This window comes from Mytilus edulis, chromosome 2 (assembly GCF_963676685.1).
Source record: "Mytilus edulis chromosome 2, xbMytEdul2.2, whole genome shotgun sequence".
Classification (NCBI taxonomy): Eukaryota; Metazoa; Mollusca; class Bivalvia; order Mytilida; family Mytilidae; genus Mytilus; species Mytilus edulis.
This window is the reverse complement of record NC_092345.1, coordinates 4,097,693-4,124,436: the sequence shown is the minus strand read 5'-3', so window position 1 is coordinate 4,124,436 and position 26,744 is coordinate 4,097,693. Positions and strand designations below refer to the sequence as shown.

Sequence of the window (26,744 nt, the reverse complement as noted above, 5' to 3'; positions counted from 1 at the left end):
GTCTGAGATTGTTTTGATTAATTGATTGTTTTTTCAGAATGTCCACTAGAATGGATTCTATTCAACAGTAATTGTTATTTATTCAAATTCTATCCCCTACTGTCTTACGAAGTTGCCGACAAGACATGTTTGGTAAGTAAAGTAAATCAGCAATGTACATTATTGACAATATAGGGAACGAATGTCCAGTTAAATAATGGTTGCATTATTGGAACGGAATACCCCAATTCAAAACAATCCTGACAATTTTCATTTTTTTTTACATAACATTAATCGTCCGAATGTGTACTTACCACTAGCAACTTGACGGATACTTCTATAGGAGCAGGATCTGCTTACTCTCTCTTACCACACGCTATTACTCCGACAGGGAAGACGTTTTCTTCGCTAAATCTACCTCGCTATTTGAATCCATACATAGTTCAACTATCATAATCGGGAAAAAACAGCTCACACGACTTTTCTGGTATCTAAGATGGCGAAAACTAGTCGCTATTTGAATCCATACATAGTCCAACTATTATATTCGGGGAAAAAACAGCTCACACGACTTTTCTGTTATCTAAGATGGCGAAAACTAGTCGCTATTGAGTTCATACATAAATATTGTATTTGTTTGCCAATTCATGCTTTCGACCTTATGATTCATGACGTGACGATTTCAGTCTTCTTCCTCATAACTCTGTTGGAAAGGGTTTTCTGTTAGAAGCACTTTACTGTTAATGCAATTCATGTATTATGAACATGCACGGTGAGTAACGTTATACTAAAGATATGTAAACGCCTAATGATGGATCAGTGAGTATGTTACTGTTCAGAAATTTTTATCACCGCGTTTGTCATATATTCATGTTTTAGTCGCCCATCTGTGTTTTTATCGAGAGAGAGATCAAGATAAGAAGCAGACCTTCTAGTATAATGTATGAATACGTAATCACAAGTTTGCAGGGATATATGAAATTGAGCATTCTCGGACATTTTGGTTATTGAGGAACCAGACATAATCAATATATTTAAATGTGAAATATTAGGACTTAGAAGATGTTCACTTTTATTTGTCTTGAAAACGTAGTTGTATGAATACAAAACAAGTCGGTAAATAGGGGTGCAAAATTAACACTCAATGAAACCGCGACTATAATTCGTGTTGAAATATCTGTTGAAAACATTTTACAAACGACTCACCGTTGGCGGTTGAATAAAACGTTAAACGACCAAATACGACACGACGGAAGAGGTTTTAAGAACCAACATTCCGAAATGTTTTGCCAAACTAAACAGCTCTACTCCGTCTTAAATAGTAGATACGCATAACGTTTTCGAGCTTTTGTGTGATTCCGTCCGTCCATTTATTAGCGGTTTTTTTTTATTGTTTTTTTTTAATTGTAGGTAAATTGTTTGGTTTACGGTAGTTTGTTGTTTCATTAATAGGAAACTTTGTATACTTGGTGCCTGTTATGTGTTGTTTTGAATTACTTCGTTACTATATTATTACTATGTTCCATTCCAGGCTAAAGGTGCCGGGTTAGTAAGTGTAAACAACGACGACGAAAACAACTTTGTAACATCAAATATAAATCAGTATAACATTCAGGGGTAAGTAAATAGATCATTAATACGATTGTTTTCGATATTCAAATCTCGAACAATCGATTAAAGAGAGAGAGAGATACCGGGTGCATTGACATATTAAACGTCTCCTGCCTTGTATGCATCACCCATCATGCTCATTTAAACTCAATCAACATGCTGCTACAATCAGGAAAATGACAAAATCGGTTAAATTGCAAATATGACGACTTTAGTATGTAAATTCTAAGACCGCGTAAAACATGTTACAATATTATATCAGGCCTTTGTAACCTGTGTAGACTTTTGATACATTGTTATAATTATATGCAAATAGAAATATCAATTGTCCAACATATTTTAACATATTGAAAACAGTGTTTTTGGAACATCTGTGTTGCATTGATGACTTTAGTACTTTTATCATTACAAGTAATTAGACGTTGTATAAATGTTTTTCAAGTAATATCTGCTAGTAAAGCAATGCTGTTGACGTATTTATCAAGAAAAGAGGGACGAAAGATACCAAAGGGACAGTCAAACTCATAAATCTTAAACAAACTGACAACGCCATGTCTAAAAATGAAAAAGACAAACAAACAACAGCACAATGACACAACATAGAAAACTAAAGAATAAACAACACGAACCCCACCAAAAAACTGGGGGTGATCTCAGGTGATCCGGAAGGGTAAGCAGATCCTGCTCCACATGCGGCACCCGTCGTGTTGCTTATGTGATAACAAATCCGGTAAATGGTCTAATTCGGTAGGTCACATTCATGAAAGGGAAGGGGGTTGTAGTTACGACGTAAGGAACATATCCGATATCATTTGTGAAACGGTTATTCCATAACGGTCAACCAACTCGTGATGGCGTCCGTAAAATTTACGAAGGGATGATTTCAACTTCACCATTTGGAACTCTTGGTTTAATAGCTTCCTTGCGAGCAGCAACCCTCTATCAAGAAAATCATGATAGGAAATGCAAGCACGGGAATATCGTATCAATTGGGAGATATATACCCCGTATGCAGGTGCTGCTGGAATGTTGCTACTTAGAAATGGAAAGTTCACAATTGGAAAGCTGAAATCATCTCACTTGTCGTAAAGTTTTGTTTTCAACCGACCCTCATTGTTAATTTCTAGATGTAAGTCAAGATATGAGACCGACTTAACTGTATCTGTAGTATCCTTTATCTCTAGCTCGATTGGATACATGCGTTCCACATAGTCACCAAATTTTGAATTATTTAGTGAAAGAACATTATCTATATAGCGAAAAGTAGAGTGAAAGGATATTGATAACTTCTTATCTTTCTTCCTAAGAAGTTTCTGCATGAAGTCAGCCTCATAATAATAATGAAACAAGTCTGCAAGTAGAGGGGCTTAGTTTGTTCCCATTGGAATGCCAACAGTAACGTAACAAATATGTTGTCAATCAATAATTTTTTGTTCGAATCAGAGTGATCCTTTACAAAGTAGGATTTATCCCTCCCCAAGACAAGATACTTGTATCTACGTTGGTCAAGAACCGGTACATGAATATGGTTCTACAATACATATCAATTTCTACAGAATAACAAAATTCAAGACATTATGAATACATTTTTATTTATTTTTTACTTTTTTAGACGATCAGTATGGTATACAAGCGGATCTTATTTTGATATGAAGTTAATATGGGAGGGCGATGGGACAGCAGGGAATGACGAAGATAGATATTGGATCAGCCTAGACAATAAACTGTCTACATATCAGGGAATGCGGATTGCATACAAATATTTTGTCTCAGGTTTGTTCTTCATCATTTATGTAAAATATCAGTTCTTGCATTTAAAATACAAACTCATAAATCCGTTACTGCCTTAAAAATGTGTTTTTTCATTCCATATACAATCTCATTAAAAATTTGTTTTTTCGCACTTGCCCCGTTTCTTTATAAAATTATTGACACAAAAAAATCCCTAAAACAATAAGAATATTCTTTGAATATCATATCATTCAAATTAGCAAAGGGTTAAAATGAACTATTACGGGAAAATGTTGTTATACAAATAGGACTAAATAGTTTGTCATATAAATATGAAAGAAATATGCCAGCAATTTGTTCTAAACATTTTGAATTTTCAAGACATTTATGTACCTTTTATTTTAACAATCCGACTTCTTGAAATTGAAATAAAAATTGTTGCAATCAGAGAAGACCATTTTCTATTCAATTAAATTTTTATTTTTAGGATCAACGTCTTCATACAAATGGTCTAGAGTGACAGAAGATACACTGGCTAGTTATATATGTGAAATACCGCTCGTCGAAGTCTCACGAATCATAGAAACTGGGCGAGATTTTAGTAAGATTGCAATGAAATAGATTATAATTAAAATGTTTTCGTTATTATATATATTATATTTTTTGTTGGTTAATGTCTTGTGGATCATCGCATGTTTAGAGATAACATATGAAATCAGCATTTGTTGTTTGTTATTATAAGATCATAAAATATAAGTATATTGAAAATAAAACACTGATATTTAATATATATCCTAACACACAGCTTATAAAGATAAGACGAAAATACCTTACTTTGAAAATGGAAAAGATAAACAAATGTAAATGCACTTATCGAAGTCCTTTAATTTCTTAACATAATTCGGAGGGTTTTGATAATTGTCATAAATCATGCTGTAACCCTTTCTCTAATAACGATCATCTAAAAAAAGACTAGAAAGGTAGAAAAAGGCTCACAATATATTAATTACAGTCTGACAAACCTTGTCAAACCTTGTAAAACATTAACGGTACCAATTTTAATGCACCAGATGCGCATTTCGACAGTACAAGTTTCTCCAGTGATGTCCGATGCCAAAATATTTGAAAACAAACTAAACTTATATCCAAATGTATACAATATTTATAGATTATAATATACGAATATTAATTGTTGACTATTATTTTATATACTAGTCTTCTTTTTACAAGAAAATAACCAAAATTAGTTTGCTTATAAGTTTATAAGTTAGTGGTTCACCATAATGTGTTCATAACTTCTTAACGCACCCTTTTACTTTCGTATTTGACCAATACACATGATTAGTGCAGTAAAATTACAGATTAATGAACATCTTTAATCGTGTTGGCGATGACGGCTTGACTACATGACCAAACTATTTTGTACATTTATTTTATTCGATAAAAATTGTCATTTTGAAATTATGCTATTTCACCTATTTGTAAGCCGGTACGGTACGTACATTGTAAATGATTTCTGTTGTATTTCTAGCGTATGGTTCATCGATATCGGACAATGAAAATGCACCCAAGGGTCCTGCAATGAAGATACAACCACAAAATCTAGTCGTCACATCACATTCTATCGAGCCAAATTTAGAATGTGCAGCTGTAGGAGTCCCACAGCCTCATTACACGTGGTACCGATTAGAAAATACAGCTAAAACAGTTATTACAGCATCGAGAAATTATGTTATAACCAATGGCAAATTGACGTTCTTAAATGTTTCATCAGAAGTTGCCTATAGTGGCAATTACCATTGTAAAGCCGAAAACCAGTTTGGATCGATTTTGAGTAATGTTGCTAGGATAACACATGGATGTACGTTTTACAAAATATAAAAATAGCATATCGTATTTTATCAAATATTGCATGGATAGAGCAATCAGTAATAAACCTAGTTAAATCGATTTTACCTTTTTTGGAGGAATCTGTTAGATTTATTTCAATGTTTGTTTGAACTTTTAAATCAGCTCTCCTTGTATGCCTGTGATCTGTGTTTACAAAGTTTTGGCTACTGGATCCTAATTTATTTACACGTTTATCAATGTCTATTTGGATTGATAGCTCAATTTTGTCAATGAAACTGATTAGCGTTAAAGGTTAAATTAGCTATGCGACCAGGATCAACCTTGCATGTTCTTCAATACATGCCTGTAGAACGTCAGGAATCTTACAGGTGTTTCCCATTTGATCCGTTGGTTGATATGGTGGAGCACTTGATTTTGTCTGGATTTAAGGATTTCCACCTTTTTAATTTACTTTGGTATTTTTGCTTATTTTTTTTTTGTTATTTGTTCCCCCGATAAATTCATGTTCCAACTCCGTCAGGCAAAATTGACCTAACCTAAATTTAAAAACATTCTTTAGCTCTTATTTTTTTCTACGTTTATACATCATTGCATTTCCATGCTTTGTATTTAAGCGTTCAAAGCTAAATCTACACTCGTAAGACATTTTTAAGTATCATTTTGATTTGAAAGAATATTTATATATTATATGTAAGAAAACGTGTGTCCCTTCTGTGTATTTTACAGCGAGGTAACGTGTGTCCCTTCTGTGTATTTTACAGCGAGGTAACGTGTGTCCCTACTGTGTATTTTACAGCGAGGTAACGTGTGTCCCTTCTGTGTATTTACAGCGAGGTTACTAATAACATGCAGCAAGAAACAAACAAAAAAAAGAAATATTATTCTCTGTAAATTTTCAATATTGTATATAAAAATATAAGCTTTATTCAGATTATCTATGAATTACTTTATCTGAACTTCTCTGAGACAGGTGGTAGATTTAAGACGTCAGTACGAGCTCAATATACTATTGGTACGCCAAAACAAATGGAATGCACAAATTTCAAGCTATTTAACTATGAATGATATGACGGGGCGGGTCATTTTACCCAGGGATAAAACCAATTATAAGTGTGTCTGATTGGTATTAAACGTAAGTCATGTGGTTGATATCGGATTCGAGATGTCTGTTATAAAAACGTATGAATGAAATTTTGTTAAGTCATGAAACCTTATGTAATACAAATTGCAGTGATGATTTAAACTTTATAACTAATGATATCCATTTGTTTTCAGTTTTAAACGAGTTCTCAAACGTAGTACCCGGAAGATTTAATGTATCTTTATACAAAGGGACATATCTGAACTGTAACCATCCTACGTATAAACCAGGTAGGTATATCCAGTTGAAATTGAATACTAGAAATGTTACTCTTTTTATATAGAAGGTTTCAAATGTATAGATTGACATATTTGAATTGTTTATATCCGTTCCTATTGCTATTGATAGTTATAACAGGACTTAGTTACATCAGTTTAAAATACTAGTAATCGAATTTTTTTATACTTATCTACAACAACATATAGAAAGGAACGTCGTGATGTTATCATTCTTTTAAATTAAAGAGAAATAACATGCTACTACAGTTGTTAAAAACAATCGAAGTACTCTGTATGTGTTTAACTAATTTTACCCATTTTTTCATATACATTACCCTATGCATGACATATCCAAGTACAATAAAAGTCTGGCTTACAATTCAGTAGAAAACACTTGACTTGAACATAATGTTATTTGTGGTCTTAAAAAGTAAAATCACAAAAATACTGAACTTAGAGGAAAATCAATTATCACATGGCAAAATCAAATAACAAAACGCATCAAAAACGAATGGACAAGAACTGTGTGAAATGTGTGAAGTGTTTGAGCGGACCTTTAAAATATTCGAGACAATATCAAATCAGACACTTACTTTAAGATGTATAACAATCTAAAAGTTCATCAGGTAGTGCCGATCAGCTAGTAGAAAACTGGAAGTGCAATTTGATTATACCTTTTGGGTTTCAAGAGCCGAAATGACTTCAAGTCAACTCTACAACGCCAATGTTTATGTGTTTGTTTAAATATGACAGTTGTTATCCATTCGGTTGATTTGTTTGAGCTTAATTTGCCACTTGAAAAGGGACTTTCTGTTTTGAATTTTCCTCGATGTTCGCTATTTTTGTGATTTTACTTTCTTAATGCATAGTAGTTTAAGTCAAAAGAAATGCAACAGATCTGATAAATATGAATGCGTTATGACTCCATTTGAAATATCAGCATAACATTTGACAAAATGAAGTATTGAAAAAAAATGATATTCAATATTCGGACAACGAGGTTTCCCACTATTATTGAAACTGATTGCTTTTAGATAAAAGCAACAGTAGTATACCGCTGTTCAAAAGTCATAAATCGATAAAGAGAAAACGTATTCGGGTTGCAAACTAAAACCGGGAGAAACACATCAACTATATGAGAAAATCAAGAAAACAACAGAAAAACTGAACTGCGTCAAAAACATACGCCACCATACTGCGACAACATTGCTATTAAACAATTTGGACAACACAGATGTCTTCTGGTATGTGTATGTGCAATTCTAAAATAGCTTTATAACTATAGTGTAAAATTACTTCCTTGTACCCTTAGAACTGGGGTTGAACTATTCATTTTATTGTTTTTACATTGAATTTATCTGCTTTAATTTACAGCGGCTAATTACCAGTGGCAGAAAGGTGACGAATTTCTACAGACATCACTTAATCAGTATTACTTCTTATCAAGTGATGGCAATTTATATTTCTCTGAAGTTCAGGCTCAGGATAGTGGAAAATACCACTGCCTGGTTACATTAACGTCACTTCCGGATGAAAAGATGTGGACTTCACAGCCACCTAGTGTTACTAGTAAAGGAATATACCTAGAGGTCACTGGTCAAAGTATGTGTGTTACATAAATTTTTAACTGTTTCTTTACAATCGTGATTTAAAAACAAAATTCGTTAGTTTTTTTAACCTACGGACTCATTTGGTCTATTATTTGCATTTCTAATTTCAAAGTTGAACTTGTCAAGACGTAAACATCTTGGACAGACAGAAGAACTTGCTCTATGAAATATTAGATTTATTGATAAATAAAGACATTTGTAGATGTCTGCTGATATAATCTTCAAAACAATGGGAGTAGTTTACAATCACTAATTTTTTTCTTGGATTTATACTGGTTCAATATTTGAAACAGTATCTTTTTTTCAAAGAACTTTTTTGCTTTTAACGATCAAAAAATGCTCTCATTTGTTATTAAGGTTCGCTTGTCATTTTTGGGAATTTTTGTCAGATTTTCGTAATCCTCTATTTTTTTCCATTTCCATGCCTGAAATAATTTTGCCTTTACCCCCATTTTTCTTTTTATAAATCTTTAACATGTATTATTATAAGCTATCTATAAAATTTAAAAAAAATGTTATTTTTGAATGGTTAATACAAGTATCTCAAAAACAAGCACACGGAATTATATTTATTTTCGCTCTTTTGTTTCCTATCAATTTATACTAGTGTTATGAAATGATTATTATTTTTGAGTAGCGATCTTCCTTAACAGCACTTAAAGTCTGAGTTCGTTTATCATGTTTTAGCTGCCGCTGACTTTCCCCCTGAGATACAGGATAGTTTCCCTAGAGTTTATCCAGTAACACCAATGAGAGGATTCGAGATACGACTAGAATGTTTGGCTTATGGCAGGTAAAAAATTCACAAAAGTACTCCGAGGAAATTTCGAAAATGAAAGTCCACAAACCAAATGGCAAAATCAAAAGCTCAAACACATCAAACGAATGGATAACAACTGTTATTTTCCTTACTTGGTATAGAAATGTTCTTATGAAGAAAATTTTGGATTGAACCTGGTTTTATAGCTAGCCAAACCTCTCACTTGTATGACATCATAAATGCATCAAGATCTCGAACAAAACAGACAAAATTCAATTCAATAAAATAATTTGATCCATTTGTGAAATAAGAATATTTACTGTACATACACATGTATCCACGTTTATGTGTCTTGAATACAACCGGTATTATCAGATCTTACTATAACTCGTTGATTTCATAGTAAAAGTCTTATATTTTATCAATTGCCAATATTGATTCGGTAAATTCACAAAATATTTTTCTTATTCTTTTTCAGAATGCCTCTTGAATATTCCTGGTCCCGAGATAGGAAGCCCATTCCCGGTAAAGCTAGATATGAAGACTTAAATCGTATCCTTGTCATAGAGAACGCGCAGTTTGAAGATGAAGGAACTTATATATGTAGTGTCAGCTCCACCAAGGGATTGGACGAAAAAAGATTTACCTTTGCCCTTTCAGGTAACGATTTAACTATACCATCCTCCTTTATATTCAGAAACAATTAAAAGCAACATTATCGATGTTCAAATCTTGTTAATCTGTTTCAAGTATGTACAAAAAATACAATAGAAACTGAGGGTATGGTATGAACTTCCACGGAGTGAACACAACTGTAAAATTAAGAAACAATCTTCTGTTTTTCTTTATTAGTTTTTCACTGTACGACATGATAATGAAGAAGTTAAAAACTCAATGTGTCGACATGATAATGAACAATTGTGAACACTTCTGACAACTAATAGTGGCGTTTACATGATAATCAAGAAATTTATAAATCTTTCCATGGACGCTTTAGGAGTCTCACAGCTACGTCTTCAGGTATGCACTCCCAAAATTGTGCATCCATGATAATAGTAAAATACTCCCAGATTTTCTGCTTCAACATGATCACGCCAAGTCAGTACTGTCTTTAGGATGAATACATTTGCTGATATGTTTCTGTTCACAGATTGAGTCTAGAAGGAATATTCTATTTATCAAATTTTGGTTCGATTAGATAATATCGTATTCGTATATATGTATGCTAGGAGGAAAATATGAGTCATCAAATCTTTTAATTAAAATGACAACAATGCTATATATTTCTAGCAAAACCTTATTTCATCCATGCTTTGCAAGATATGCATGTAGACATTAACAGTCAGATTACGTGGAGGTGTGAAGTGGTAGCCAGGCCAAGAGCCACTTACACCTGGTACAAAGATTCTAAAGTGATTACATCCGTACCAGGAAAATTTGAAATACAATCCAATGTTCTCAAATTGACAAATATTCAGCTAGGAGATGGTGGAATGTACCAATGTGGAGCATCAAATGTATATGGTACAGTCTTTGGTGGGGCTCAGTTAAGGGTTCTCTGTAAGTATATGTTCCATTGTAGCATCAAATGTATATGGTACAGTGTTTGGTGGGCTCAATTAAGGGTTCTCTGTAAGTATATGTTCCAGTGTAGCATCAAATGTTTATGATACAGTGTTTGGTGGGGCTCAATTAAGGGTTCCCTGTAAGTATGTATTCCAGTGTAGCATCAAATGTATATAGTACAGTGTTTGGTGGGGCTCAGTTAAGGGTCCTCTGTAATTATATATACCAGTGTGTAGCATCAAATGTGTATGGTACAGTGTTTGGTTGGGCTCAGTAAAGGGTCATCTGTAAGTATATATACCAGTGTGTAGCATCAAATGTATATGGTACAGTGTTTGGTGGGGCTCAATTAAGGGGTCTCTGTAAGAATGTATACCAGTGAAGCATCAACTATATATGGTACAGTGTTTGGTGGGGCTCAGTTAAGGGTCCTCTGTAATTATATATACCAGTGTGTAGCATAAAATGTGTATAGTACAGTGTTTGGTGGGGCTCAGTAAAGGTTCATCTGTAAGTATATACATGTATACCAGTGTGTAGCATCAAATGTATATGGTACAGTGTTTGGTGGGGCTCAATTAAGGGTTCTCTGTAATTATATATACCAGTGTGTAGCATCAAATTTGTATGGTACTGTGTTTGGTGGGGCGCAGTTAAGGGTCATCTACAGGTCTATAAAAAAGCTCAAACAACAATTTATAAATCGAATGCATCCAAACGCCTTTTCCTATTTAAAATTTATCAGAAACGTTAATCGCAGTGGCAGATATTCAAGATAGCATGTGAAAATGATGAATAACTCATAGTAGCTTAATTTTATATCCTGGTACCTTTGATAACTATTATGGTGTACATGTATTTTGATTTTCTGAAAAGAAAATGTCCATGATCATTTGGTTATGATGACCGATCGTTGTAAATTTCTGTTCAATTTTGATCTGACACTTGTTTAAACACGTTATGATTAAATGCTTGGCAAATTTTATAGAACCTTGTACATTGGGTGTATTCCTGATATATTCCTCTGTTTTGTCATTTTTGTGATATCTTATTGAATGAAATCGCCCAAATCGTTGTCTTCATCTGATTTTGCTTTCGAACACCCCCATTGTTTATAGTGTTCGCATTGCTCAGTCTTTTTTTTTAAGTAAAGTGTATTTTATATTCTTGTTGCCTTCTTTTTTTGCAATAAATTTGCTGGTTTCTCTTTGAATTATAAGTTTTGGTTATCCCTTTGTTATCAATTGACTCTATTTACATTCCATATTTACACACGGGATATCTAAGTTAGATAAGATTTATTCTTAGATGCATGATTGTTTTTATTAGTTATTAGTGGCTTTGAACTAGCTGTTAGATAACTGAGAGTACCCTTAGATCTGTTCCAATTGTCTTTTTGTTTTTGGGATGTACAAGTACCCGGCACGTCCACTTGTATTTTTGTCAATCTGATGAGTTAAGCCTTTTTCAACTGATTATTATAGTTCATTCTTATGTTGTACTGTTATACCACTGTCCCAGGTTAGAAGAGGGTTGAGATCCCGCTAACATGTTTAACCCCGCCACATTATGTATGTATATGCCTGTCCCAAGTCAGGAGCCTGTAATGAACAAAGTGGTAAGTTGACCCCTTTAGGAGTTATTGCCCTTTATAGTAAATTTTTTACATTTTTTAATTTTTTTTTAATCTTTTACAAAAATTTTCTTCTCTGAAACTACTAAGACAAATTTAACCAAACTTGTCCACAATCATCATTAGGGTATCTTGTTTTTTAATTGTGTCCGATGATCCCGCCGTCAAACCAAGATGGCCGACATTGCTAAATATAAAACATAGGGGTCAAATGCAGTTTTTGGCTCACATCTCTGAAACCAAAGCATTAAGACCAAATCTGATGAGGATAAAATTGTAATTAGGTCAACATCTATCTGCTCTGATATTTTCAGACCATTCAGGCAAACCGTTATTGGGTTGCTGCCCCTGAATTGGTAATTTTAAGAAAATTTTGCAGCATTTGGTTATTATCTTGAATATTTTTATAGATAGAGATAAACTGTAAAGAGCAATAATGTACAGCAAAGTAAGACCTGAAAATAAGTCAACATGATCAAAATGGTCAATTGACCCCTTAAGGAGATATTGCTCTTTATAGTCAAATTTTAACAATTTTCATAAATTTTGTAAATTTTCACAAAATGTTTTTCACTGTAACTACTGGTTCAAGTACATTATAGATAGAGATAATTGTAGGGAGCAAGAATGTTCAGTTAGTAGGATCTACAAACACATCACCATCACCAAAATGCAATTTTATTATGAATCCATCTATGTCCTTTGTTTAATATGCACATAGACCAAGGTGAGCGACACAGGCTCTTTAGAGCCTCTAGTTTATATAAATAAGGCCGTTAGTTTTCTCGTTTGAATTGTTTTACATTGTCATTTCGGGGTCTTTTATAGCTGACTATGCGGTATGGGCTTTGCTCATTGTTGAAGGCCGTACGGTGACCTATAGTTGTTAATTTCTGTGTCATTTTGGTCTCTTGTGGACAGTTGTCTCATTGGCAATCATACCACATCTTCATTTTTATATTAGGTCTATTAGTTTTGTTTTATACTTTAAATTTGTGCAAGAAGTAAAATTAATAATATTTCGTTACTCAGGTATTATAACAAAACAGTGGGTGACATTTTCATTTGAATGAATTTCTTTGCATTTGATACAACAAACAAAGCTTATAGATATTAAAATAAAAAACAAATTGTCAGTATACAAATCCACCATCTTGACTTTTCTCTATTATGAACTATTTGATATAGTGTAGAGTATGATACAGAAGCTGATCGATAGTGTCAAGATATCACAAAAGTGATAAAAGTAAAGCAGAACTTTTAAAACAAACAATGTAGTTTTTAGTTGCTTGTTCGAATCAATGCTGATTTCCGTACTTTATTCATATACTATACTATATATAATGTGTTTAACTATCGAAATCTATTTTTCAGCATTTACACCTTCATTTGCCAAAAGTCCCTTACAAATAAAGATGCTTGCCGCTTTGAATGGAAACATAACAATACCATGCAATCCACAGGCAGCTCCTGCACCTCAAATAACATGGTTAAAAGATGGCATTGAATTGAGCGTTCCATTATATAGCACCGTGGACTCAAACATTGGAGCACATCGATTACTGAATGGACATTTGATTATCACAAAAGTTACTTTAGGAGACGCAGGAGTTTACACTTGCAGAGCAACTAATGACCTAGGAGAAGCTGACTCCTCTACAGAATTGACCGTTGCTAGTAAGTTTGAATTGCCTTATCCATGATGATGAGGGTTTATCAGAATATCAGATTAATGCATTTTTCAATTTGTTAATGAACTTACATACGATTGTTCCTCTTCCAAACGGATTTTAAAGAGACAGAAATTACAAGGATATCCCCGGTGATGCTAGAACTGCCTATTGTTCAGATAAATAAAAAACACATTGGAGATGAAATCTCTTGTTACACTTAAGTTGTGGTTTGTAAGCCACGTCATACTTTGCATTGTTTATGTAAAGAAAATGGTTTAAAATACCATAAAATTCTAACTATAGAACAACAGGAAAATATTTTTCTTCATAAATATTTGTTTTTCGTTTATTTTCAGATGAAATAACACTGCCTGTAGTACCGGCAGATGAAACATTCGTGACCTGGAATGGAACGGCGTTTATACGTTGCGAAGCCTCATATGATTATGACAAATATGATCTGATATATGTGTGGAAATTTAACGGAATGATGATAGATGTCGAAAATGATCCATATTTCGTAAAAGTTTGTATTTATTTCGAATTGAACATTATTATTCTAATAAATCACATTTGTACATGTCTCTTAAGTAGTAGTATTTGATATTTAATAAGTTTCTGTATAACGTGAGTAATATTTATTTATATAGTAAGAAAATCATCACTCCACACATCAAATAACTGTGAACGTAAAAGAAAATTAAAAAAAAGATATATTTTACAGCATTAAACATACATGACTCCCACGGTAAGTTAAGTAAATTGAAAAAGAGGCGAAAAATACCAGAGGGAGATTCAAAATCATAAATCAGAATTCTCTTGTGTTTACTAAATATACTGCCAATGTTTTTTTCCAAAATGGATAATAACTGTCATATGCTTGACTTCGTACAGGCATTTTCTTATTTTCAAATGATTTTTGAATTGTTTTATGTTGTGCTGTTTCGCCAATGTTCCAGGTCAGGGGAGGGTTATACACCAGCTGACATGTTCAATCCCACAACATTCTGTGTTTGCCTGTCCCAAGTTATGAGCCTGTCATTTGTTTTTGTATATCATACATTGTTATTTGTACATACATCAAGAACGTTTGAATTATTTTACGTTTTGTTATGTTTGGACATTTTATCGCTTGGTATGCGGTATGTGATTTGATCAACGTTTTAGACCTTACTGTGACCTATAGCTTATTTGCTAACATCTAAGTAATTTCGTCACTTTTGGAAAGATGTCTAATTTGAAATTACACAATAGCGCTGTTCATAAGTCATAAATCGATGAGAGAAAACAAATTCGGGTTTCACCCTTAAAACGAGGGAAACACATCAACTTTAAGAGGAAAACAAAAGTAACAAAAGCAACACATTCACATAACCTTTTAGAGAATTTTACACATTTAGCTCAAATTATATTTTAATTGGTGACAAGGCATAGATAGACAGATAGAAAAAATAAACATTATTACAGCTTTACAAACTCTAGTCAGACTTGCAGTAAAAATCAATTGATCATAAAAACAATTGAAAAATTAAGGAATCTGTGTGCTTTGAGCTTTGCACATCTTGTATTCCGTTTATCAAAACACCAGTAAACATATGTCTTAATTCTTTATTTTTTTTCTTTGCCAAATTAAGGGTATCGTGTACAATAAGCAACATATCTTTCTCCAAAAGTTGTTTTAGTAAGATATAATCTATATTTAAAGAGAACACTTGTTGTTTTAGGAAAATGGAGTTAACATGCATGGTTTAAGGATACGTTTTGCACAGTTTAAACACGATGGATACTATGAATGTGTGGCAACAACTACTGTGGCATCCGTCAGCGCCATTGGTAAACTAACTGTCCATGGTATGCGTCTCAAACTTATTTTCTTGTTCATATCTTTAAATTAAAAAAAATTGAATTAAGTTTCATATGTTTTATTTTCAATTGAATTACAATAAGGAGAAGCAAGAATTTGAACTTTACTTTTTTTGAAATTATAAAATGACTATTAAAACCATTCGTGTATTTTATTCCTATTTATGCACAGATCGTAATGCAACTAATTGATTTTAAGTAAGAAACGAAAGAACTTTGTTTTACTAATTCCAGGTCCTCCGGGAGAACCTGCTGGTGTTTATGCTATCAAGGGAACCGCTACCCCATACTCGATATCGTTGACATGGACGAAACCAGCAGAAAGGGGAAGTGCTATAACTAATTACACTATTGAGGCTATGACTACATTCAATCCCATATGGAGAAAGGTTGGAGGTTTGTATCAAAATAATAATAAACTGTTTCACTTCGTTTGAACTTTGGTGAATTGTTGTCTCGTCGGTAAACAAACCACATCTTTATATATTTTTATACTAAGATATGATGTCAAATATAAACATAATAAAAATCAAGACAGATAATGGTTAAATTGGTTTGTTAACTTATAAAGATATTAATAATGCTATGAAATACTACATTTAAATAAAGTGGTTTGAACAACAGTACACCAACTATGTTTCACTTTTGAATAATGGTTGCATAAATCTTTTAATTACAAAAAGGTTTCTGATTTATCTGTGTAATGCATGATCTGGTATTTTGATTATTTGAGTTATTTGTCTTAACTGACGTTTCCTTCTATGTATTAAAAATAAAGTCATCATAGAAACCAGGATTTAGATTTTGTATTTACGCCAGATTCACGAGGTTGAAGAGCGTTGAAGACCAAAATTCATAAAAGATTTGCCAAAGCTAAGGTTATCTATTCCTGAGGTATAAACACCTTAGTATTTCAAAAATTCAAAAGTTTTGTAAACAGTTAATTTATAAATATGAAATGTTTGTTTCACAGAAGTAAGTGATTTTGGTGCAAGACATGCCCCAACAGATGACAGCACAGATACTAAAAAGAGATCATACATAGTATCTGGTCTCTTACCTTATAACAACTATACTTTCCGTATTTTTGCTTCAAATGCTTTTTCTGTACCTGGATACCCAAGTATACCTTCCAGTAAGTATTGTTTTATCAAGTATTTCGCTTCATCAGGAAAACACTTGAGGTTGTACTTTACAGCTGTCTCACAAACCACGCCTCTTTTGAGGTGATATATAATATTCATAGATAGTTTATTGTGTTTATCTACTGGATCCCAGATATGATCTCTATGTTTCATCTCATAGAGACCAAACCTGGAAGTGTTGCCAGTATAAACAAACATAAATAGCGAACGCCTTGAATTCCAAGGAAGACCCAAAATGAAGAGAGTGATCGTACACTCAGAATGTTAGTTTAAGTTTAAACTCTTGGAATTTCGTAGCATATAAATGTTGACAATATGCTACACAGCACTATGTTTTGGCCTTTGAAAAACATAGTAATGCATATGAGCTTTCCATTCTGGGATAATTTTTACGAAACTTCATAGTAAAAGTGGTACAGTTTAAGCAGCAAAAGGTGTTCCTATGAGAAACTACATTGCCTATATTTACAGAAATGAGACATTGAGCCGATAATTGTCTCTTTTGTTTAGTGTCTCCCCAGCTATTCAGATTTAAGGTCTCTTATTAAGCATTAAAATTACCGACCCCCCAGGTAAATTCAAAACAGAAAGTCCGTTAAGAAACGGCAAAATCCAAAGCTTAAACACATCAAACGAAAGGAAAACAACTGTCATATTTTTGACTTGAAGTTATACTAAAATTAGCTTACTACACTCACATCATTTGAAGGGCAGAGTAAGACAATTAAGGGTATATGATGTATATAGAAAGGAACGAAGCCGAAAAAGATACTCGAGAATAACTGCATTAAACCAAAGTGTCATTTTTGTTCTTCAATTTTCGTACTTTTTCAGAAAGTTCTAAAAAGAATTGTTTTGTTTTGTAAGCTTCAACAGTGATGAGTTTAATGTGTATAATCTTGTAAGATCTGTCAGGGTGTAGTTTTATATAAGATACTGTTTACTGTGACGCAGACTAATTTTGTGTATTTGTAATGTTTTTTGCCAATGCCATCTAATGTATTGTTCTTAATTTGTTATATAAAGCATGAGGCATTGGTTCACCTTATCATGAAATAAAAAGATAGAATAAAACTGAAAGTACAAAAAAAAAAAATCATAAAAGTGATTACATATTGATTATCAGGTCTTTCTGAGCAAAACAATTTCTACAGGTATGAATGTTCCTCTATTTTATATCCATTGTTTTCACAGAATCTTACACTATACCTGGTGCCAAACCTGAATATCCAGTCCAGTACGTCGGAGGTGGTAATGGAACATTTGGTACTTTACAAATGTCGTGGCAAGTAAGTTAAGGGTGTATTCTTCTAACGTTTGAGTTTCGTTGAAATCTCGTTCTGGAATTATTTCCCAAATATGTAATACAAGTGTAAAATATCAATGAATTTTTTAAATACTATAATCAAACTACTCTGTGAAAAAATTGTGTATTTACAGTATTTGTAGTTAGCAACTGTTCTCTCTTATTTTATAAAGTAAGAAACAAAAATCTAATTCAACTTCAATTACGGTACAAGACTCAGAGGATTAAATGTCGACATTAACGCATAAACCAATAGCTTAAAAAACAGGACAGACAAAAAAATAACACTTGCATATAAAATCTTCAAAGTTCATTGTTGGATTGTATGACAAGAGAATAAGAATGAAACAATTACACATCACAAGTCGAATAAAAACAGACAGCACCACGGAAATAAATAACACAACATCCTACAAACACTATACAGGTGCAACAGGAACTCCACAAAAAAAATGTGGTCTGGAAAGGTATGAGTTGCATTTCAATTTTCAAATATAAGATGCTATTAACTTTAGTTTGTGTGGTGATTTATCAATTTGTAAGGAACGCCAATGAAATGGTTTAGTCTAATACGTAAAGCATTTAGGTCTAGTAAGATACATCTTACCTATTATTTGTGACCCTATATCTGTATATTTAGAAATATATGGTAATTGTTTCGAGAATCTAATCCACTGTTATATTTTAATATCAAGCCTTCTCTAATATATTTTAGCCCTTATCCTTAGAGTATGAAGGAGGTCCAGCAATAGAATATCATGTGTATTGGAGGAGTAAAGAAAACAACAATTCACCTTATCAATTTGTAAGTTTGAAATAAAAGATTCCATCATAATCATTGTCATCATTTAAATGACATATGGCTTAATCCTGTAATTATGAATGAAATATGTTAGAATTCCTTAATGAGACAATAACCCAATGATACAACAAGTCAAATATAAGTGAAAGATATCAAATAATCTATGTCGAAAGAGAAACACAAAAATATATAATCTCAGCAAAATAAAACATACCCAATTGAAAGTTTGACATCAAATGCTTATTCACATTTATCAATCCAGTATTTCAACTATACAAATAAGGATTGCAAAATATCATACAAAATTGTTTTATGTATAACCAGTCAATCTTTACCTGTTGATCCATATGAGCACATGCATTTTGCAGGAATATGCAAAACAGCAACTTTGATATTTGTAAAATCTTATCATTTACCAAAGTTTGAACAGAGATACCCAAAGTAAGTTAACTAGTGGGGTTTCATGTAAAACAAAATCTTATACATCATGGTTAGATATTGTCAATATATATGCTATCCGTACCGTTTCATAATAATCAATATTAACACCTATAGGGTTAAGCATCGGGTGTAAGTTAGTTATCTCGGGCTGTCGGGGTTTTTTATCCAGACACACCTGTCCATCGGTGTATAACTATTACACAATTATCCACAAATTCAACAACAAGCCTATTCAAATAAAATAACTCAATTCACTTTAATATAACATATTTTTGTATCTGTAGGTAACACTCTATGGACGACAGAAGAAATTGGTGAGGACATTGACTTCTAATGATTATTATAAACAGTATGAAATTATTATCGGTGTAAAAAACAGATACGGAATTGGTCCTAATAGTACCATGAAAGTGATTTACTCTGCTGAAATGAGTAAGTTAACATGTAGAAGGAGTAAAACTGATTAGTAATGTACTGATTAGTCTATTGATAGATATTTTTATCTTGACATTATTTGAAATTTCTGAACATCAAAGTGTTAATACTGGGTTTACGACATAGAATTCGTTTCAGTTCAAAATATCAGTCGTAGAAACTAAAATTGATATCTAATTATACCTAACTCACGAGCCTTTGTTTTAAATTGACCTATGGACTAGATAACAAGACAATTAAAATATACTTTGCGTGTTTGCTAAGGTTTGCATACGACCATGGTCTTTGAAACAGAAAAAAATACCACCTCGATAATCGACATGACTAATACGAATCTGAACTGAATTGCCTAAGGTGGTGCCAAACACTTTGACTAAAAATAAATGTGGCTCATTTAATTTTCATAAAACACAAATATCAAAATTTCAAAATACTTATTTTGATAAATGAGAAGCTTATTGTTTATTTAACAATATAATGTGATTAAAGCGTTGATTTGACATTTACAATATTATTTCCCTGTAGTGGTATGTACCACCTTAACAAAAAAACGTTCTTACTAGCTGAATTTGAATACTGATCTAACTATATAAGACAGTGAGATCAGTCAAAAACAAACACTAAATGGAATTATGTGATATAGTTTGATTTTAACTGACAACTATTGACAAGGACAAAGATGTGATTTACAATAACAGGTCTTAATTACAATTAAAAATAAATAAAAAAACAACATTATAATACTGCTGTTCAATAGTCACAACTTAAGTCCAGGTTTTCCAATCATTAACAAAGAACAATCATAGCAGACAGTTACCATCTTAAACAACAGCCCATCACAATATCAAGAAATATTATATTTTGGGTTTTCTGCAGCAAAAATAGGATTTTTACGTACCGCAAAATCGGCGTTGGAATTGCAAAAACGTTTTTAAAAGGTCTTGTTTTTGAGTGAACCGATTTGTAAAGTTGAGGCTCACATTGCAGAACTTGAATTTTGCTCTTTTAACACATGTATCTGTACAACCATCTATACATCAGTAATATTAAATAACAAACAAGAGGTTACTAAAATTTAATGTTGTCTTCTTAATGGAGAGTCCATATCTTTTTTAATCAAATTGTTGTTCAAAGAAGAAATTTAGATTAAAAAAACTCGTTCTTAAGTTGCTCTATAATCAGCCACCCCATCACAATGACTGTGATGACGTGGTACTTTGCTTTATTTATAGTCAGATGCAGGATAACTAAAACAATCTTTGCTACGTACAATCAATTTTTATATATTGTACTCACCTAAATGCAGGACATCGTTCATTTCGTCCTGTTATGAACTGAAATTGAAATTGGCTACATTTCAAATGGTCCGTCGGTTGGTGTAAAAGATAAGACATGGTCAGAATAATATGTCAAAAGAAAAATTAAGTCTATGTCTAAAGGTTAGACCATATGATGATCTGTACCTCTTGTGCTTTTGATATCATTATTTTGTTTTCATTGATAATCATGGCACTACGTTTATTTTGTATTATCTTTTGCTTTATTCGTTGATTTATTGATATCATTTATTCAATCTCATCAAAAACTAATGTTCTGATACGCTACACTGCCCTCGGATTTAATGAGATTGTTATTTATTGTAAATATTGTTTAATTTTAGATCACATTTTAATTTTTTGTCTTTGATTTTAATTTCAGTTCCTCCACATCCTCCAAAAGGCGTGGGTGGAAGTGGTGTAAATGGTACAGCTTTGTTGGTCTACTGGAATCCAATGCCTAATACCAGAGAAATCATTGGTGGTACAATACAAGGATTTGAGGTAAACACAACTTAAGTTTCATCATAACTTGAAAGAGAATCTGACGGAACTTCGTTGATTTATTTGAAAAATATGTAACGTATGCGATAAAAACAACAACACGTAACATTTAGTTTGAGAAGAAAATTGGAATTCATTGAAAAAAATAGTATTTTATAATGTGTATTATCATTCCAGTTACCTATGTGTTATTGTAAGACAAAGGATTTTTTTGCTGCCTGTTATATCGAGTTGAAATCAAAAGTCAAATTAGTATGCAGCTACAATAGGCACTGCTTTGTATAAATGTAGCAGTAATGCAATCTATGGTTTTTAATGTTTAACTTACTTGCGAAAATGCTCGTCATTATACTGCAGTTAAATATTCTAGAACATTTTGAAATTGACTGAAATGAGACGTTGGGTATAAATCAATCTAATCATCATACGTATCAGACTCACTCTGCTGACACTTTAATACGTAAGACATACGTTTTATTAACCGGATTTTTGTGACAAAAATGTCGGTTATTGATTTGGGGATGTACTGCGGGCGGGCGGGCGGCAATCTAATGTTGTCCGTGCATTAACTCTTGAACCGTTCAACCAAAGCTTTTAAATTTAAATATGTTGTTAGTGACAACTAAATGAAGGTCAAGTTCAATAATGGCGATTTTGACTTTTACCGTTCAGGAGTTATGGTTCTTGAAAGATTGAAAAATGGAGTTTCCAGTCGTGTCCGTGCATTTACGCATGAATTGATCTACCTAAGCTTCCCAAATTTTAATATGTTGTTACTGATGACAAAATGGAGGTCAAGTTCAATAATGGCGATTTTGACTTTTACCGTTCAGGAGTTATGGTTCTTGAAAGATTGAAAAATGGAGTTTCCAGTCTTGTCCGTGCATTTACGCATGAACTGTTCTACCTAAGCTTCCCAAATTTTAATATGTTGTTACTGATGACAAAATGGAGGTCAAGTTCAATAATGACGATTTTGACTTTTACCGTTCAGGAGTTATGGTTCTTGAAAGATTGAAAAATGGTGTTTCAAGTCGTGTCCGTGCATTTACGCATGAACTATTTTACCAAAGCTTTCCAAATTTTAATATGTTGTTACTGATGACAAAATAGAGATCAAGTTCAATAATGACGATTTTGACTTTTACCGTTCAGGAGTTATGGTTCTTGAAAGATTGAAAAACGGTGTTTCCAGTCGTGTCCGTGCATTGTCTCATGAACCATTCAACCAAAGCTTTTGAAATTTTTATATGTTGTTACTGATGGCAAATTAGAGGTCAAGTTCAATAATGACGATTTTGACTTTTACCGTTCAGGAGTTATGGTTCTTGAAAGATTGTGAAATGGCGTTTCCATTCACGTTGTTGCATTTACTCATGAACCATTCAAATCAATCTAAGCTTTTCAAATTTTAAGATGTTGATACTGATGACAAAATGGAGGTCGAATTTGATATTGACGATTTTCACTTTCACCATTCATCAGTAATGGTTCTTGTGATATTGCCAGGACACATATAAATATAAATAAATCCGGTTTGCTGTCGTTGTGACAGCCTCTTGTTTACAAAATAAAACAAACATGTTTGTTGTTATCTTATAGTTCGTATCTATGTCGTTTGTATTGGCATTTGGTTGTGTGTTTTTTTTTCTTTCAGTGTTCCCGATGTTCTGTTGTTTTCCTCTTTTAATTGATTTTTGTCCTTTGGTTTAAGTTTGTTACTCGGATTTGTTTTGTCATCGATTTATGACTTTTGAACAGTTGTCTTTATTTACAAACACTGATCAGTAAAGCTCGAATATAAACAAGAATATCAAAAACATTATACAAGAATGTGTCCCCAGTACATGGATGCCCTTCTCGCACTATCAATTTCTATCTTCGATTGACCGTGAAATTGGGGTAAAAAACTAATTTGCCATCAAAATTAGACAGAACAAAGCATAGGGAACATGTGTACGAAGTTTCAGGTTGATTTGACCTCAACATCAAAAACTACCTTGACCAAAACCTTTTACCTGAAGCGGGACAGACGAACGGACGGACGGACGGACGAACAGACGAACGGACACACAGACCAGAAAACATAAATGTCCCTCGTCTATCGTAGATGGGGCATTAAAAGGATTACGAGATATTTGAGTGATATAACAGCATATGAGATTCAGATTCCCACCATTATTATTCGATCATAGTGTGTTAATTTACGTTTTTTGATTGAGTTAAGCCTGCCGATTGATATTTGATCGTGTGTTTTTCTATGTTGTGATGTTATGCTATTGTTTCAGAAAAGGGAGAAGGGTTGGTACCATTAAAACGTTTAATCCCGCTGCATATGTTTGCACCTGTCATAAGTCAGGAATCTGATGTACAGTAGTTGTCGTTTATTTATGTATTTATATGTGTTTCTCGTTTTTATATAGATTAGAACGTTGGTTTTCCCGTTTGAATGGTTTTACACTAGTAATTTTGGGGCCCTTTATAGCTTGTTGTTCGGTGTGAGCCAAGGCTCCGTGTTGAAGGCCGTACGTTGACCTATAATGGTTTACTTTTATAAATTGTTATTTCGATGGAGAGTTGTTTCATTGGCACTCACACCACATCTTCCTATATCTATTTAAAGTTTCTTCAGTAATGCTCTCATAACGAATCAGATCAGTTATATTAAAAAAATATAATGTGCACGCAGTGCAAATAACAAGTAACGGATTTTATTTACTGTTATGTAAACAGGAGTGATTGGTTGTATGTGGTGAATAGATACCAAAAAGTAAAATCACAAAAATACTGAACTCCGAGCAAAATTCAATCGGAAGGTCCCAAATCACATGGCAAAATCAAATGATAAAACACATCAAAAACGAATGAACAACAACTGTCATATTCCACGTCTAACATGATTGGAGCCTACCTGAATTACATCGTATGTTATCACCATAAACTTTTAGATACCTTTGTTCGTTTTTCTAGATAAATGTGGTTGACCTGAATGATCCAAACAGAAAATCAGTGACAGCCTATATTTATGGTATTGCAAATTCGGGTTATGTTATTGGATTAGAACCAAATGCTGATTTCTGGGTTACTGTCCAGGTGTTCAACACTGCAGGAGAAAGTTTTCCTAGTGAGAAAACAAGAATGAGTACAAATGCCGAACGTATGTATTGTTTTAAACAGATATTATAAAAAATGATTGCATTGTTTTTAGTCACATTTGAATATTCAACCATTACAACATATATTTCTTCATGTTTGATGTACAGGCTTAATAAGTAATGGACTAGTTTGTCGAAAATTATATTACAAAATTGTCCCGTTTCTGAAGGCCTCAAGTTATTAAAATAAGGGAAGTTATTTTCATTCTCTATGATGCAACAATTACGTAATCTACATGCATGCAAATACATATCGTTTTTGTTTATTGGTCAAATTAAACAAATCAAATGCCAGTGTGACTTTCCAAATACACATCAACTATTTATTTAGAATACTGTCCCATAATTTGAATTTAAATGACTTGCATTGCATTGATGATAGTTTATGGAATGCACTGTATAAGAATTGAAGAACCTTTGATAAGGATTTATCTTGATATTTCCGTTAACTTGTTCATATTTACATTGCCATATAAGCTGGAGGTTAGGCTAGCCCAAACAAAAAGCTAGGTCCAATCCACCATTTAACTTAAAATATCCGGAACCAAGTCAGGAATACGGCAGTTGTAATACAATAATTCGTTTATATGTATGGAGTGTGGTTTTGTTGCACTTCAGTGTGTCTGTTGGTCAATTGTTATCCTCTAATACTAATAGTTGATGTACTACCCTCGATTCTAGTTTGTAATCCGGATTTGTTTTCTTTTTATTTGTCCCTCTTTCTTAAATAAGCTTAAAACAATGTCTTGTACTTATTTAAAAAAAAAACGCATGTAATAAAGTGATTATTAATTGAATACACAGCACCAAGGCATTATCCTGAGTATGTAACAGTCCGATCTCATGGTCCTGATAGTGTACATGTAAAATGGCGAGGTGTATTAACTGGGATCAATGAAGAAGTGCTGTCAGGATATAAGGTAAAACCTGTTTATAGTTAAAAGTTGGTAAAAACATTCAATTGTGAAAAATAATTTGAACTTATTAATAAATGTGTTGTAAATAGTCATAAGCTTATTTATGCGAGTTTTTCTCATATCTAGTTTTCAGGCTAGTTTATCAATCGTGAATATCAGTTCAATCAAAATCAACATGCTCATTGCTTCCCGTGTGACAATAGATACATGTACATTGCTATCATCAAAACGAGCATTGTAGCCCTTGTGAAATAATCTTTTGATTTTTATCCGTTCTAATTGTTAATTGACACAACGTGTCGGATTTCTACGAATAAATCAAAAGTGTATACATGATACAATTGTAAACTTAATTCCATATTTTAGAAGTATACAATGTATACGGATATATTATATTCATCAAAACACATGTAACTCGTTTGAAAATTAAAATCGTCGGCTGAAATACTTTCTTTATTGGGAATACCAAATTGGTGTGTGTGTGTATCAATTGATGAATATGTGGTTAGAGTATGTTTTCTGAGTCGCACTACGTCTCGAATTGCCTTTAAATTCTTTTGACACTTGATATGACATCGTGATCCTTTGATGGAAGATGCATACATATAGTAGGACAAAATTGACTTCTGGATGAACTTGGTGCTTATTCGTTTGCAATTTCAATAATTAATTTAAAACTCTTTTTATTAATTTCTACCTGTATTTGTTATAATTCAACTATACTGGTATATAAACATGATTTATATATCAAGCAGTGCCTCTTTGAAAGTTTTTCTTCAATTTATAGAGAGCACTTTTTGTTTTAGTTACGATGGTATCCAGCGAACGAGGATATAAAACAGTCTTTAAAAAACGATGTTATAATCACCAACAGAAAGACTGAAGGTATCATAACAGGCATAGAGAAACGTGTGATATACAAGTTACGTGTACTGGGATACAGTAATGGAGGTGATGGGAAAATGTCCCCGGTCACATATTTCACTTTAGGTTTGTATTTCGTTTTCATTTTTTATCGCAAAAGAACCTGATAAAGGTTACTCAGTTAACAAAGTGCGGGTCATTTTCGTTTTGAAGTCATACAATG

The 26,744-nt window shown here is 32.7% G+C and overlaps 1 protein-coding gene across 3 annotated transcripts in view; it reads left to right on the top strand.

Moving 5' to 3' along the window:
* The window catches only part of LOC139510093 (contactin-like), a 39,035-nt gene that overhangs the window by 10,332 nt on the left and 1,959 nt on the right, over positions 1-26,744 (top strand). For all 3 annotated transcript variants that reach the window (XM_071296343.1, XM_071296342.1, XM_071296344.1), the window contains exons 3-24: positions 38-132; positions 1,511-1,596; positions 3,203-3,363; positions 3,809-3,922; positions 4,853-5,182; positions 6,448-6,543; positions 7,906-8,133; positions 8,829-8,934; positions 9,380-9,561; positions 10,192-10,461; positions 13,475-13,777; positions 14,130-14,299; positions 15,498-15,624; positions 15,871-16,032; positions 16,610-16,771; positions 17,976-18,070; positions 18,803-18,892; positions 19,615-19,762; positions 21,464-21,585; positions 24,556-24,742; positions 25,545-25,660; positions 26,464-26,647. In XM_071296343.1, coding sequence (XP_071152444.1) covers positions 38-132; positions 1,511-1,596; positions 3,203-3,363; positions 3,809-3,922; positions 4,853-5,182; positions 6,448-6,543; positions 7,906-8,133; positions 8,829-8,934; positions 9,380-9,561; positions 10,192-10,461; positions 13,475-13,777; positions 14,130-14,299; positions 15,498-15,624; positions 15,871-16,032; positions 16,610-16,771; positions 17,976-18,070; positions 18,803-18,892; positions 19,615-19,762; positions 21,464-21,585; positions 24,556-24,742; positions 25,545-25,660; positions 26,464-26,647 — 3,534 coding nt within the window. The remainder of the gene's footprint in view (positions 1-37; positions 133-1,510; positions 1,597-3,202; positions 3,364-3,808; positions 3,923-4,852; positions 5,183-6,447; positions 6,544-7,905; positions 8,134-8,828; positions 8,935-9,379; positions 9,562-10,191; positions 10,462-13,474; positions 13,778-14,129; positions 14,300-15,497; positions 15,625-15,870; positions 16,033-16,609; positions 16,772-17,975; positions 18,071-18,802; positions 18,893-19,614; positions 19,763-21,463; positions 21,586-24,555; positions 24,743-25,544; positions 25,661-26,463; positions 26,648-26,744) is intronic.